Source organism: Pan troglodytes, chromosome 4 (genome assembly GCF_028858775.2).
Source record: "Pan troglodytes isolate AG18354 chromosome 4, NHGRI_mPanTro3-v2.0_pri, whole genome shotgun sequence".
Classification (NCBI taxonomy): Eukaryota; Metazoa; Chordata; class Mammalia; order Primates; family Hominidae; genus Pan; species Pan troglodytes.
Window position 1 is genome coordinate 139,193,439 of NC_072402.2, and position 12,958 is coordinate 139,206,396.

Here is a 12,958-nt window from a genome sequence, read left to right on the forward strand (position 1 = left end):
AGAAAGCTGTGAAAAGATTTTAAAAATGATTGACATGTCTGTGGTTATATCAATGAGTACTATTATTATTCCCATTTTATACATAAAGAAAATAAAAAAGAAGTTAAAAATAAAAGTTTCATGGTTACATAGCTACTAGGTGTAATATCCAGTATTGGAATTGACACTAAGACCTTACTCTCGATCATATAATACATTCACTTTCTATTTTAAAGTTATATTACAGCCAGGCGCAGTGGCTCACACCTGTAATCCCAGCACTTTGGGAGGCCGAGGCAGGCAGATCACGAGGTTGGGAGATCGAGACCATCCTGGCTAACATGGTGAAACCCCATCTCCACTAAAAATAGAAAAAATTAGCCAGGCGTGGTGGCACGCACCTGTATCCCAGCTACTAGGGAGGCTGAGGCAGGAGAATCGCTTGAACCCAGAAGGCAGAGCTTGCAGTGAGACGAGATCATGCCACTGCACTCCAGCCTGGGTGACAGAGTGAGACACCATCTCAAGAAAAAAAAAATTATATTATAAATGCTGCATCTCATTGCTCAGAAGCTCTCTTGAAATTATAAAACAAAGAAGAAAAAAGATAAAGACTGGGAAATTGTGTTGAATCAGTATATAAATCCTGTATACCGGTCCTTCCATTTCCCCTAGAAATAAGTGATACAGGCCAGGCACTGTGGCTCACACCTGTAATCCCAGCAGTTTGGGAGGCGGAGACTGGCAGATCACCTGAGGTTGGGAGTTCAAGATCAGCCTGACCAACATGGAGAAACCCCCGTCTCTACTAAAAATAGAAAATTAGCTGGGCGTGGTGGCACATGCCTGTATTCCCAGCTACTCGGGAGGCTGAGGCAGGAGAATTGCTTGAACCCGAGAGGAGGAGGTTGTGGTGAGCCAAGATTATGCCATTGCACTCCAGCCTGGGGAACAAGAGTGAAACTCAAAAAAAAAAAAAAAAAAAAAAAAGAAAAAGCAAAAGAAAGAAGGAAGGAAGGAAAGAAGAAAGAAAGAAGTGATACAACAAGTTACGGCATCTTTGTTTATTATCCACTGTGAGTTGTATTACCACACTTTACTTGGCTCTTTGGCAAACTATATTATCTCTTCAGATCACTAGGGCTAGGAAGGCCCACTGGTAACTTGAAGGAGTAAATGTATCTTCTAAAAAATGCTTACTTCCAGGGAGATTGGATCCACACAAGTGAATACATATATAGTCCTTAGTGTATGCTATGATTATTTTACTATGTCAGTAGCATAAAGATTGCTATATTAATAAGCATTAAGTGCCTGCTGTGCTAGACAGTGAGGATACAAGTGGCCACCAAAATAGCATAGTCCCTGCCCTCCTGGAGCTTCTTTTTTTCTTCTTCAGTGGGGGAAGCAGATACTTTGCTTATGCAAAAATAATTATAAAATTTAAAGTTGTGCCAAGTTCAATGGAAAAAATATAAGGTGTTCTGAGAGAGCATAACAAATGATCCTGGTTTTAACTGGGGCCTAATGGAAGACCTCTATTAGGAAATAACATTTAAACTAAGACCAGAAAGACCTGTAGAAATTAGCAAAGCAAAGGGAGGGAGGAAAAAGCAGCTTTCCTGGCAAAGGAATAACTCGTGTGAAGGCCCTGAGACAGGGAAGGGCTGGGGTTCTGACCACCCTCCAAGTGGTGCAATGGAGTATAGTGAGAGAGGGAGAAGACACGAGAACTTGGATACTATGCAAAGGATTTGGTATTTTAATTCAAGAGCAGTATGATGCTACTGAGGAGCAGCTGGACAATTGTGTGATCCAATTAAAATTTTAGGAAGATGAACCTCGCTATTGTGGAGAATGCATACACAAGGGTTCTGTTGGTTCATGAAGAGGTCTTAAGAAAACTATGAGCTGGGTGCAGTAGCTCAGGCCTGTAGTCCCAGCTACTTAGAAGTCTGAGGCAGGAGGATCCCTTGAGCCCAAGGAGTTGGAGGTTACAGTGAGCTATGATTATTCCACTGTACTCCAGCCTGGATGACAGAGCGAGATCCTGCCTCAGAAACAAAAACCAAAACACAAACAACAACAAAAACAACAACAACGTAAGTCTCAGAAAAGTACAGGCCTTATTATCAAGAAAATGACAGGCCTTATTATTGAGAAAACTACTTACATTTTTAAAAGCTGATTTTCAAAAACCAGATTGTGAATTAAGTGATGCTGAATAGGGGAAAAAAAGACTGATAAACCAGTGTATCTCTGAATAACCCACTAGATCAGTGCTTGTCAAACTTTAATGTGTTTTCAAATCACCCTGATGTTTTGTTAAAATGTAAGTCCTGTCTCAGTAGGTCTAGAGGAGGGCATTTCTGCATTTCTAACAAGCTCCCCGGTGATGCCTAGACCATTGGTCCTCACACTTTGAGTAGCAAGTGATTGGGCTATACTCTATGTTCTAAATTCTAAATGTATTCTATCCTCTAATGCCTATTAGCCCTCTTGCTGGTCTGGCTAATTATCAAACTTGAGCATTTAAAATGGGGTTTTCAGAGATTAATTGAAGTTTTAAAGACATGGAAATATAGGTCACATATGGCTTTTCATCTCTTCTGGAAATATCCTATATATCCTTACTTCTTTTCTACCTACCTAACCTATGTGCCTACCCCTTCACTTATGTTCAAGGTTCTGTTATACTTCAAAAGGACTCTATGCAATCAAAGTGATGTCCAAGACAAATATACAGAAATAGTATGAGGCTCTAACACTTTACATCTAATGGAGTGGTTTGCATCATTAATTGAGGCTTACTCTGTGCCAGGCACTTTACCTGCCTTCTTCATTTAATAGGATAGGAGCAGGAACCCTTAGAGGTTCATTTCTTGTTCAAGGATATACATCTCATCTCTGGCTTATATCACAGTGGACTCTTTTATTCACTATCCTAATCATTATAATTTTGTTTGGTGACAACAATTCTAAATGCAGAAAACTTAAGGCTCTTTATTCTGTGACTAAAGGCTTTGTATTCTCTAAAGATTTGTGGAGCTTTGCTGCCATTATTTCAATAATTTTATAAAGATCCTAGGTGGTAAATAGGCCTGGCTTTTTTTCTTTTTAAAATCTTCTCCGTCTTCTTCTTCATTAGCAGTGCAACTTCTTGTGGCATATGGTACCCAAGATCTTGGGGAAATGATTGATCAAGTAAAGGGAAATGATAGAGAGAGTGTGCTCTACAACTGAGATCATGCTCCTTGTGAAAGACAGGGTAGGGAAATTTCTTATTGCTCCCTGGTTCTTAAGAAATGAGAGCTAACAATGACACCCAGTTTTAAAAGAAATAAAATCTGAATTGTACTTTTAAATTTTATAAGCCAGAGTTAAACCAATAGATTGTAACTCCTGCTAATTTGATAGTAGCTCCAGATAATAAGGAAGTGACAGGGAATGCTAATTTCATTTGGTAAGAGATAAAACTGAAATTATTAATGTCTCCACGGAAATGCTAAATGCCTCCTTACAAGTAGGGTCCGGCTAATTGTCTGTCTTCCAACAAGCCAGATTTGTTGGTGTTTTTCCAGACAATGTTGTGTAGTTTTCGGTTTGGTTCGATCCCCTTTCTTGTGATCAAAGAAAGTGATTCAAATGTTTAATTGGTCTTGATTTGGATTGGAGACTTGCAGAACGGCTAGCCTCACAGCCCCAAGGCTGGCTTTCCCTAAGGTAGGTTTTCTATGCACCGATACTGGCAAGGCGCTTTGGCTGGAAACTCTGGAAGGAAGCCAAAGGAAAGTGAAGTTCCTGGCGCTAGCGCGTGTCCTGCTCAGAGAGCCCGGCGCTAGCTCATTCTTCGTGCAGTTATTGGCTGGGACTCTGTGTGCCGCTGTCGGCCAATGAAGACGCTGGAGATCGGGCCCCTGCCCGTCCCCTTTCTGCGCCCCGGGATGAGGCAGAGACTGAACAGCCGGCGAGCAAATCAACGGCATCCAGAAAGCCATGTCGGACTCGGCGCCCAGCGCCCAAGCGCTAACCCGCTGAAAGTTTCTCAGCGAAATCTCAGGGACGATCTGGACCCCGCTGAGAGGAACTGCTTTTGAGTGAGATGGTCCCAGAGGCCTGGAGGAGCGGACTGGTAAGCACCGGGAGGGTAGTGGGAGTTTTGCTTCTGCTTGGTGCCTTGAACAAGGCTTCCACGGTCATTCACTATGAGATCCCGGAGGAAAGAGAGAAGGGTTTCGCTGTGGGCAACGTGGTCGCGAACCTTGGTTTGGATCTCGGTAGCCTCTCAGCCCGCAGGTTCCGGGTGGTGTCTGGAGCTAGCCGAAGATTCTTTGAGGTGAACCGGGAGACCGGAGAGATGTTTGTGAACGACCGTCTGGATCGAGAGGAGCTGTGTGGGACACTGCCCTCTTGCACTGTAACTCTGGAGTTGGTAGTGGAGAACCCGCTGGAGCTGTTCAGCGTGGAAGTGGTGATCCAGGACATCAACGACAACAATCCTGCTTTCCCTACCCAGGAAATGAAATTGGAGATTAGCGAGGCCGTGGCTCCGGGGACGCGCTTTCCGCTCGAGAGCGCGCACGATCCCGATGTGGGAAGCAACTCTTTACAAACCTATGAGCTGAGCCGAAATGAATACTTTGCGCTTCGCGTGCAGACGCGGGAGGACAGCACCAAGTACGCGGAGCTGGTGTTGGAGCGCGCCCTGGACCGAGAACGGGAGCCTAGTCTCCAGTTAGTGCTGACGGCGTTGGACGGAGGGACCCCAGCTCTCTCCGCCAGCCTGCCTATTCACATCAAGGTGCTGGACGCGAATGACAATGCGCCTGTCTTCAACCAGTCCTTGTACCGGGCGCGCGTCCTGGAAGATGCACCCTCCGGCACGCGCGTGGTACAAGTCCTTGCAACGGATCTGGATGAAGGCCCCAACGGTGAAATTATTTACTCCTTCGGCAGCCACAACCGCGCCGGCGTGCGGGAACTATTCGCCTTAGACCTTGTAACCGGGATGCTGACAATCAAGGGTCGGCTGGACTTCGAGGACACCAAACTCCATGAGATTTACATCCAGGCCAAAGACAAGGGCGCCAATCCCGAAGGAGCACATTGCAAAGTGTTGGTGGAGGTTGTGGATGTGAATGACAATGCCCCGGAGATCACAGTCACCTCCGTGTACAGCCCAGTACCCGAGGATGCCCCTCTGGGGACTGTCATCGCTTTGCTCAGTGTGACTGACCTGGATGCTGGCGAGAACGGGCTGGTGACCTGCGAAGTTCCACCGGGTCTCCCTTTCAGCCTTACTTCTTCCCTCAAGAATTACTTCACTTTGAAAACCAGTGCAGACCTGGATCGGGAGACTGTGCCAGAATACAACCTCAGCATCACCGCCCGAGACGCCGGAACCCCTTCCCTCTCAGCCCTTACAATAGTGCGTGTTCAAGTGTCCGACATCAATGACAACCCTCCACAATCTTCTCAATCTTCCTACGACGTTTACATAGAAGAAAACAACCTCCCCGGGGCTCCAATACTCAACCTAAGTGTCTGGGACCCCGACGCCCCGCAGAATGCTCGGCTTTCTTTCTTTCTCTTGGAGCAAGGAGCTGAAACCGGGCTAGTGGGTCGCTATTTCACAATAAATCGTGACAATGGCATAGTGTCATCCTTAGTGCCCCTAGACTATGAGGATCGGCGGGAATTTGAATTAACAGCTCATATCAGCGATGGGGGCACCCCGGTCCTAGCCACCAACATCAGCGTGAACATATTTGTCACTGATCGCAATGACAATGCCCCCCAGGTCCTATATCCTCGGCCAGGTGGGAGCTCGGTGGAGATGCTGCCTCGAGGTACCTCAGCAGGCCACCTAGTGTCACGGGTGGTAGGCTGGGACGCAGATGCAGGGCACAATGCCTGGCTCTCCTACAGTCTCTTGGGATCCCCTAACCAGAGCCTTTTTGCCATAGGGCTCCACACTGGTCAAATCAGTACTGCCCGTCCAGTCCAAGACACAGATTCACCCAGGCAGACTCTCACGGTGTTGATCAAAGACAATGGGGAGCCTTCGCTCTCCACCACTGCTACCCTCACTGTGTCAGTAACCGAGGACTCTCCTGAAGCCCGAGCCGAGTTCCCCTCTGGCTCTGCCCCCCGGGAGCAGAACAAAAATCTCACCTTTTATCTACTTCTTTCTCTAATCCTGGTTTCTGTGGGGTTCGTGGTCACAGTGTTCGGAGTAATCATATTCAAAGTTTACAAGTGGAAGCAGTCTAGAGACCTATACCGAGCCCCGGTGAGCTCACTGTACCGAACACCAGGGCCCTCCTTGCACGCGGACGCCGTGCGGGGAGGCCTGATGTCGCCGCACCTTTACCATCAGGTGTATCTCACCACGGACTCCCGCCGCAGCGACCCGCTGCTGAAGAAACCTGGTGCAGCCAGTCCACTGGCCAGCCGCCAGAACACGCTGCGGAGCTGTGATCCCGTGTTCTATAGGCAGGTGTTGGGTGCAGAGAGCGCCCCTCCCGGACAGGTAAGGTTTAGCAAGTCATGCTTGACCCTGTTAGTGCTTTTTTATTCCTACATCATATTGAGGAAGGAATGGAGCTGTTTTTTTAGTGATGAAGATGTTTTCCTGGTGATGCATTCACACTTTCAACTGGCCCTTCCTAGATCAAAGTTAGTGCCTTTGTGAGATGGTGGCCTGCCAGAGTGTGGTTTGTGGTCCCATTTCAGGGGGAAGATACTTGACTCATCTGTGGACCTAATTCACATCCTCAGCACTCTTTTGCTATCACAACTAACCAATCTTGCTAAGGGATGGTTAAGCTAAAACACAAGATCTCAGCGATCAGAGTTTAGCTTGGTATCATTTACATTAGGAATAAGCTGCTGGATACCTCTAACCAGTGGCAGCTTCTAGGAATACAAAAACTACCTCATTCCTCCACCTTTCAAGTGATTGTGACATTTGTATTAAAACTAATAGCTTTTTGATAATTTTCCTTTGTTTATACAGATCGTGTACCTCATTCTCAGATAATTTTTTATGAATGAAATGAAATTCCAGGCATCCTTTAAATTTTATTTCAAGCATTCTACTGGAAATGATGTGCACCCTGCTTACAAAATATTTTTACCTTATAAAAGTAATGCATGTTTGCTAGAAAATTCAGAAAATACAGAAAAGTATTTAAAAAATTAAAACTATAATCTCCAAACCCAAAGATAACCATTTTTAATTATAAAAGTAATAATTTATTTCAAAAATAAATCTAGGCAACCCAAGAAAACATAAAGTAGCCAGACTCAGTGGTGTGCACCAGTAGTTCTTGCTGCTCAGTGCCTGAGGTGGGAGGATTGCTTGAGCCCAGGAGTTCTGGGCTGTGGTGCACTATGCTGATCAATTGATCAATCCACTGTCTGCACTAAGTTCAGCATGAATGCAGTGACCTCTTGGGAGGGCAGGACCATCAGGTTGCCTACAGAGGGGTGAACTGGCCCAGGTTGGAAATGGAGAAGGTCAAAACTGCTGTGCTATCCAGTAGTGGGATGACATCTGTGAATAGCCACTGCACTCCAGCCTAGGCAATATAGGGAAACCATGTCTCTTTAACAATAACAACAACAACAACAAAAATCCCAGAAACTACAAAAGGAGAGTCTTTTTGGTGCCTCCAGTGTTAGTCCCTGTCCTTCCAGCCTTATTTTTCTTAAGTATATGCACAATGTGAAAGGTAGATAAATTCATATCCTTAGACAGGTAAAGCATTCATTAATTCAGGGTGGTATGCAAGGATACTATCCAAGGCATGGTATCCATGCAAGGTGACTGCAAGGCCTTTGCCCTGGAGAGAACCCTATACATACTCTCAACTGTAGGAGAAACACTGTTATTTTGTTACTCAGTGCATCATTGCTATCAACTCTTGGATTTGGCAGTTAGTCAAATGAGGTTCTACCATTTACCAACTATGAGTCTGTGGCCAAGTTACTCAATCTCCTTTCTAAGCCTCTTCTTCATATGCAAAAAGGGAATAATAAGTGTTTTATAAGATTCATGCATGATATAATGTATGCAAAGTGTTTAGCATGGTGCCTGGCATATCATAACTGTTAAACAATTATTAGCCAGCTCCTAGCATTTTGGGAGGCTGAGGCAGGCGGATTGCTTGAGGCCAGCAGTTCAAGACCAGCCTGAGCGACATAGTGAGATCCTGTCTCTACAAAAAAAAAAAAAAAAAAAAATGTGTTTTCATTAGCTGAGTGTGTTGGCATGCACCTGTGGTACCAGCTACTTGGGAGGCTGAAGTGGGAGAATTGCTTGAGCCTGGGAGGTTGAAGCCTCAGTCAGCTGTGATTGCACCACTACACTTCAACCATGGCAATAGAGTGAGACCCTGTCTCAAAAAAAAAAATTATCAGCTATTACTATAATTATTTTTATTAGTTCTTCACCCACCTAAAATCTCAAACACACCTTAGAAATACACATATGAGAACAACCAAAAATGACAAAGTAGAAGCACATATGAAAAGGCTAAGAAAGCATGAAAGCCAGCAAGAAATAACTGCCGCTCTTCTGGTCAGCCTGGAAAGCAACTGGCATTTTCCCTAGAACAATGTTTTCAAACTTGGTTGCACATTAAAATCACCTAGAGACCTTTTAAAAATTCTGAAACCCAGGCCACACCCCGACAAATGAAAGCACAGTCTCTGGGGGTGGGACATAGGCATCATTTTTTGAAGGTCCCCACTTGATCCTAATGTGCAGACAAATTTGAAAACCACAGCTTTGGGAGGCTGAGGTGGGTGGATCATAAGATCAGGAATTTGAGACCAGCCTGGCCGATATGGTGAAACCCCGTCTCTACTAAAAATGCAAACATTAGCTTGCATGGTGGCGCATACCTTTAGTCCCAGCTACTCTAGAGGCTGAGGCGGAAGCATCAGTGAGGGAGAATCAGTGAACCCAGGATGTGGAAGTTTCAGTGAGCCCAGATCACACCACTGCACTCCAGCCTGGGCGACAGAGCGAGACTCCACCTCAAAAAAAAAAAAAAAGAAAGAAAGAAAAAAGAAAAGCAGTACTCTGGAACCTACCAATCCATCATTTAGCATATTTGTGAAGTAAAGTGTTATTCTGGTATTTGCAGAACCAGAATCCAGCTTTATTGGGCCAGGCCCAATTTTTTTAAAAAACATGGTAAGGTCTCCCAGCCCTAAAGTATTACATAGCATAGCTCTAAAAGATCACTGTAGGAAGACATAAAATGGTATTTCAGTCATCTAAGGGAAAAACCTTCCTAAAGCACTAGCCCCTGGACAACTATTATTTAAACATCTACAGCTGTTCAATAGATATTGGGTTCTTTTTGGAGGGATGTGACAAAATTTTTGTATAATTAGATTGTGATGATGATTGTATCAGTTTAGTACATGTAAATACACTGAAAACCATCGGATTATACACTTTAAATATGTGATTTGCATGGTATGTGAATTATGTCTCAGTAAAAATCTAGAGATGGGGCTGGGCTCAGTGGCTCCCGCCTGTAATCCCAGTACTTAGGGAGGCTGAGGCCAGCGGATCACCTGAGGCCAGGAGTTCAAGACCGGCCTGGCCAACATGGTGAAACTTCATCTCTACTAATAATACAAAAATCAGGCTGGGCCTGGTGGCTCACGCCTGTAATCCCAGCACTTTGGGAGGCGGAGGCGGGCGGATCACGAGGTCAGGAGTCCAAGACCAGCCTGGCCAACATGGTGAAACCCCGTCTCTACTAAAAATACAAAAATTCACCGGGCATGGTGGCTGAGGCAGGAGAATCGCTTGATGGTGGAGGTTGCAGTGAGCCGAGATCGCGCCCCTGCACTCCAGCCTGGGTGAAAGAGCGAAACTCCATCTCAAAAAAAAAAAAAAAAAAAAAAAATCAGCCAGATGTGGTGGCAGGTGCCTGTAGTCACAGCTACTTGGGAGGTTGAAGCAGGAGAATCGCTTTAACTCAGGAAGCAGAGGTTGCAGTGAGCCAAGATCATGCTGTTGCATTCCAGCCTGGGCAACAAGAACAAAACTCACTCCATCTCAAAAAAAAAAAAAAAATCTAGAGATGGGAGAATCATATGGCTGGCATAAAAAGGTCAAGTCAAAGATATGTAAGATTAAGGCTTTACGATGCCTTAATCTTCTAGTAAAACAGACCAGGTACTTGTTTTGGTGTGAAATTGCCAATATAAGTATAGTACTGTACATATTAGTTGTTTAGCTTTAGATAAGTCTTTTAATCTCTTTAAACTCCAGTTTCCTCATCTATAAAATAAAGAGAATATCTACTTTGCAAACTTGTTGTGAGAGTGAAAAGTAATGCATATAAAGTCCCTGTATGGAGCAAGTACTCAATAACTATTTGTTGAACTAAAAATGATAATACTGATATTCACCATTTATTAGCATCCCTATGTGCCAGACACTGTAAACAATTAAAAGTTATCATTCTGGTACCCAGAGTACAGTATGAGACAGACATGCAAAAAAAAAAAAAAAAAAAAAAAAGATAATGGAGATCTGCATAGCATAAGATGCAGTGGGACCAAACGGGAAAAAACACCTAAATGAGCCTGGAGAAAGGAAGAAATGATAGAGGTGGTGATGCTTGAGCTATGAACTAAAGGTTGAGTAGTAGCTTGTCAGACAGTAAAGGGGAAAGGACAGGGCAGGGAGGGGCCATTGCAAGAAATTCTATGCAGAGGGATTATGGTATTTCATTATCACTGAACCTTAAACTGTGTGTGTGGCCGGGTACGGTGGCTCATGCCTGTAATCCTAGCACTTTGGGAGGCCAAGGTGGGCAGATCACTTGAGGTCAGGAGTTTGAAACCAGCCTGGCCAACATGGTGAAACCTCATCTCTATTAAAAATACAAAAAATTAGCCAGGTGTGGTTGTGGGTGCCAGAAATTCCAGCTACTTGAGAGGTCAAGGCAGGAGAATTGCTTGAACCTGGGAGGCAGAGGTTGCAATGAGCTGGTGTCAGGCCACTGCACTCCAGCATGGGCAACAGAGAGAGACTCCATCTCAAAAAAAAAGTGTGCGTGTAAAACAGACAGTCTTTGTAGGAGATGAGGTGAAGCAAGTAGTCAGGAGTTAGATCCTGAGTTACCTTTGGGCCAAGCCAAGGAGTTTTTATTTTATTCCATATAGATGACAGTCACTGCAGAAATTTGAACTGATATGCATATATCATGAGGTTTTTTTGTTTTAGAAAGATTATTCTGTCAGTCATAAGTGAAGGGACTGGGGACATTGGGACTGGAGGCAAAGAGATCTTATCTCTTTGCAATAGTTTGAAAGCTATTGCAATATTTGAAGAGAAGATTGATAAATGCTTGAACCAGCACAGTGGCAGTACAGATGGAGGGAGCTGACTACAATAAAATCATCAGGACTTGTTGATTGACATGATATAGGAAGTGAGGGACAGGGATGAGTCAAGGCTGATCCCCCTAGATTCTGACTAAGGAAGCTGGGTGGTTGACAGTGCCATTCACAGAGACAGTGAATTCTGGCATAAACACCTAATAGGTCAGGCTGGTTTACACCTCCATCATTCCCATGGGAGAAGGTATAGAGGGGTGTGTGTGTGTGTGTGTGTGTAAAAGAACACAGAAAGCCAGATTCCTCTTTTTGACACCAGAATATTGGTTCCCACCATAGTCAAAAGGATATTCCTGAGGATCGAGGCTTGGAAAAATATTGGGGAAGGATAAGAACTCCAGTTGTTGCTGCTTTTTTTGGCAGCCAGTGTAACCTAGGTAAGGACTTGGTTGAATTAAGAAATTTCATGTCCAGATCAGGATGGATTTTTCTATTTCTCTGAGCTCTGGTGTGTTTCCCACTCAGATTGCAGGTCTTAGGTACCTACAGTGTGAATTGTGTTGTGTTTCTGTGCTTGTGCAAGGGAGTAGCTAGGTTGCTGGGAGGTCTGGATGAGGGTGGGGGTGGGGTGAGATCAAGTCTCCAGCTCCAAGAGGTCCCCTGGGGCTAAGTGAAAAGCTTGCTCTTTTGAAATGGTCTTCGTTGGTAATTAACAAGAGATCAAGAATACCTTGGTGTCAGATAAAGGGAATTTGTAGGCACAATGCTGTTGGTAGCTGATCTCAATCATTCAAGGAAGCTGTTAAATCTATGAACATTAGCATTCTGCCAGGTAAAGAGATCTGGTCCTTAGCACCTCCCAGACACACTGATTCTTTACTGTTTTGAAACATCTCCCTCTCCTGGCTTCCTCCACCCCGCTTCCATACTGTCCTTGAAATCAATGAATGGTAATTTAGTGTATCTAGTGTATCACTAGCAAATGTCTGAATAAGAGAGGTTTGGTTTCCGCTGTGCCTCCTGTTACAATGAGAATATGTACTGCATAAATTTAATTGGCTACATTAATGTGTAAGCCTTTTCTGCAAAGAGATGGATCCGTTTCTGAATATTCTGCAGAAGGGCAGAGTTTTGAGTATATGGCAGTGGTTCTAATTAGCAGTTGCTCCAATACAATCAGACTGAGACGGAAGCTACTCATTTAGAATACTGGTTGATGACAACACTGGCTTGAACAAAGTGACCACTCTCCAATGGCTACTCTCCCTCTCAGTGGGCCGCAGGTTGCTAGGGCTCAGGCTGTGGCTGTTTTCCCCGCCGAAAAGGGGCGGGGTCAGTCGGTGTGTTAGAAAAAAAAAAAAATATATATATATATGTTGTCTGCCTCCCCACAGAGGTAACAACCCGTGGAAAAACATGCCGTTGAGCGGGAGGAAGGCGAAAAGATAGGCTGGGTTTTTTGGGGGGTGGGGGAGCGTGGAGGATAGGGTGGGCTTTTTCCCCTCCAATGCTGCGACGCATTAACCCTGCTGCTGTTGGGACGTTCTCTGCTCAGCCTATTGGCTGAGCCCGGGAGCCGCTGTCTGCCAATCGGGTGGTGAAAGGC

At 44.7% G+C, this 12,958-nt stretch overlaps 18 protein-coding genes across 18 annotated transcripts in view; all 18 read left to right on the forward strand.

Annotated features, from left to right (window-relative positions):
• PCDHGA1 (protocadherin gamma subfamily A, 1) overlaps positions 1–12,958 on the forward strand; it is a 181,896-nt gene that overhangs the window by 140,951 nt on the left and 27,987 nt on the right.
• Positions 1–12,958, forward strand: part of PCDHGA2 (protocadherin gamma subfamily A, 2) — a 173,709-nt gene that overhangs the window by 132,761 nt on the left and 27,990 nt on the right.
• The window catches only part of PCDHGA3 (protocadherin gamma subfamily A, 3), a 168,420-nt gene that overhangs the window by 127,474 nt on the left and 27,988 nt on the right, over positions 1–12,958 (forward strand).
• The window catches only part of PCDHGB1 (protocadherin gamma subfamily B, 1), a 162,383-nt gene that overhangs the window by 121,435 nt on the left and 27,990 nt on the right, over positions 1–12,958 (forward strand).
• The window catches only part of PCDHGA4 (protocadherin gamma subfamily A, 4), a 157,524-nt gene that overhangs the window by 116,576 nt on the left and 27,990 nt on the right, over positions 1–12,958 (forward strand).
• PCDHGB2 (protocadherin gamma subfamily B, 2) overlaps positions 1–12,958 on the forward strand; it is a 153,234-nt gene that overhangs the window by 112,286 nt on the left and 27,990 nt on the right.
• The window catches only part of PCDHGA5 (protocadherin gamma subfamily A, 5), a 148,403-nt gene that overhangs the window by 107,455 nt on the left and 27,990 nt on the right, over positions 1–12,958 (forward strand).
• The window catches only part of PCDHGA6 (protocadherin gamma subfamily A, 6), a 138,664-nt gene that overhangs the window by 97,716 nt on the left and 27,990 nt on the right, over positions 1–12,958 (forward strand).
• Positions 1–12,958, forward strand: part of PCDHGA7 (protocadherin gamma subfamily A, 7) — a 130,203-nt gene that overhangs the window by 89,255 nt on the left and 27,990 nt on the right.
• Positions 1–12,958, forward strand: part of PCDHGB4 (protocadherin gamma subfamily B, 4) — a 125,188-nt gene that overhangs the window by 84,240 nt on the left and 27,990 nt on the right.
• PCDHGA8 (protocadherin gamma subfamily A, 8) overlaps positions 1–12,958 on the forward strand; it is a 120,969-nt gene that overhangs the window by 80,023 nt on the left and 27,988 nt on the right.
• PCDHGB5 (protocadherin gamma subfamily B, 5) overlaps positions 1–12,958 on the forward strand; it is a 114,961-nt gene that overhangs the window by 74,013 nt on the left and 27,990 nt on the right.
• The window catches only part of PCDHGA9 (protocadherin gamma subfamily A, 9), a 110,090-nt gene that overhangs the window by 69,142 nt on the left and 27,990 nt on the right, over positions 1–12,958 (forward strand).
• PCDHGB6 (protocadherin gamma subfamily B, 6) overlaps positions 1–12,958 on the forward strand; it is a 104,896-nt gene that overhangs the window by 63,948 nt on the left and 27,990 nt on the right.
• PCDHGB7 (protocadherin gamma subfamily B, 7) overlaps positions 1–12,958 on the forward strand; it is a 95,258-nt gene that overhangs the window by 54,310 nt on the left and 27,990 nt on the right.
• PCDHGA11 (protocadherin gamma subfamily A, 11) overlaps positions 1–12,958 on the forward strand; it is a 91,931-nt gene that overhangs the window by 50,983 nt on the left and 27,990 nt on the right.
• PCDHGA12 (protocadherin gamma subfamily A, 12) overlaps positions 1–12,958 on the forward strand; it is an 82,322-nt gene that overhangs the window by 41,374 nt on the left and 27,990 nt on the right.
• Positions 3,912–12,958, forward strand: part of PCDHGC3 (protocadherin gamma subfamily C, 3) — a 37,037-nt gene continuing 27,990 nt past the window's right edge. The window contains 1 exon segment of the mRNA NM_001082571.3: positions 3,912–6,511. Coding sequence (NP_001076040.1) covers positions 4,082–6,511 — 2,430 coding nt within the window. The 5' untranslated portion in view covers positions 3,912–4,081.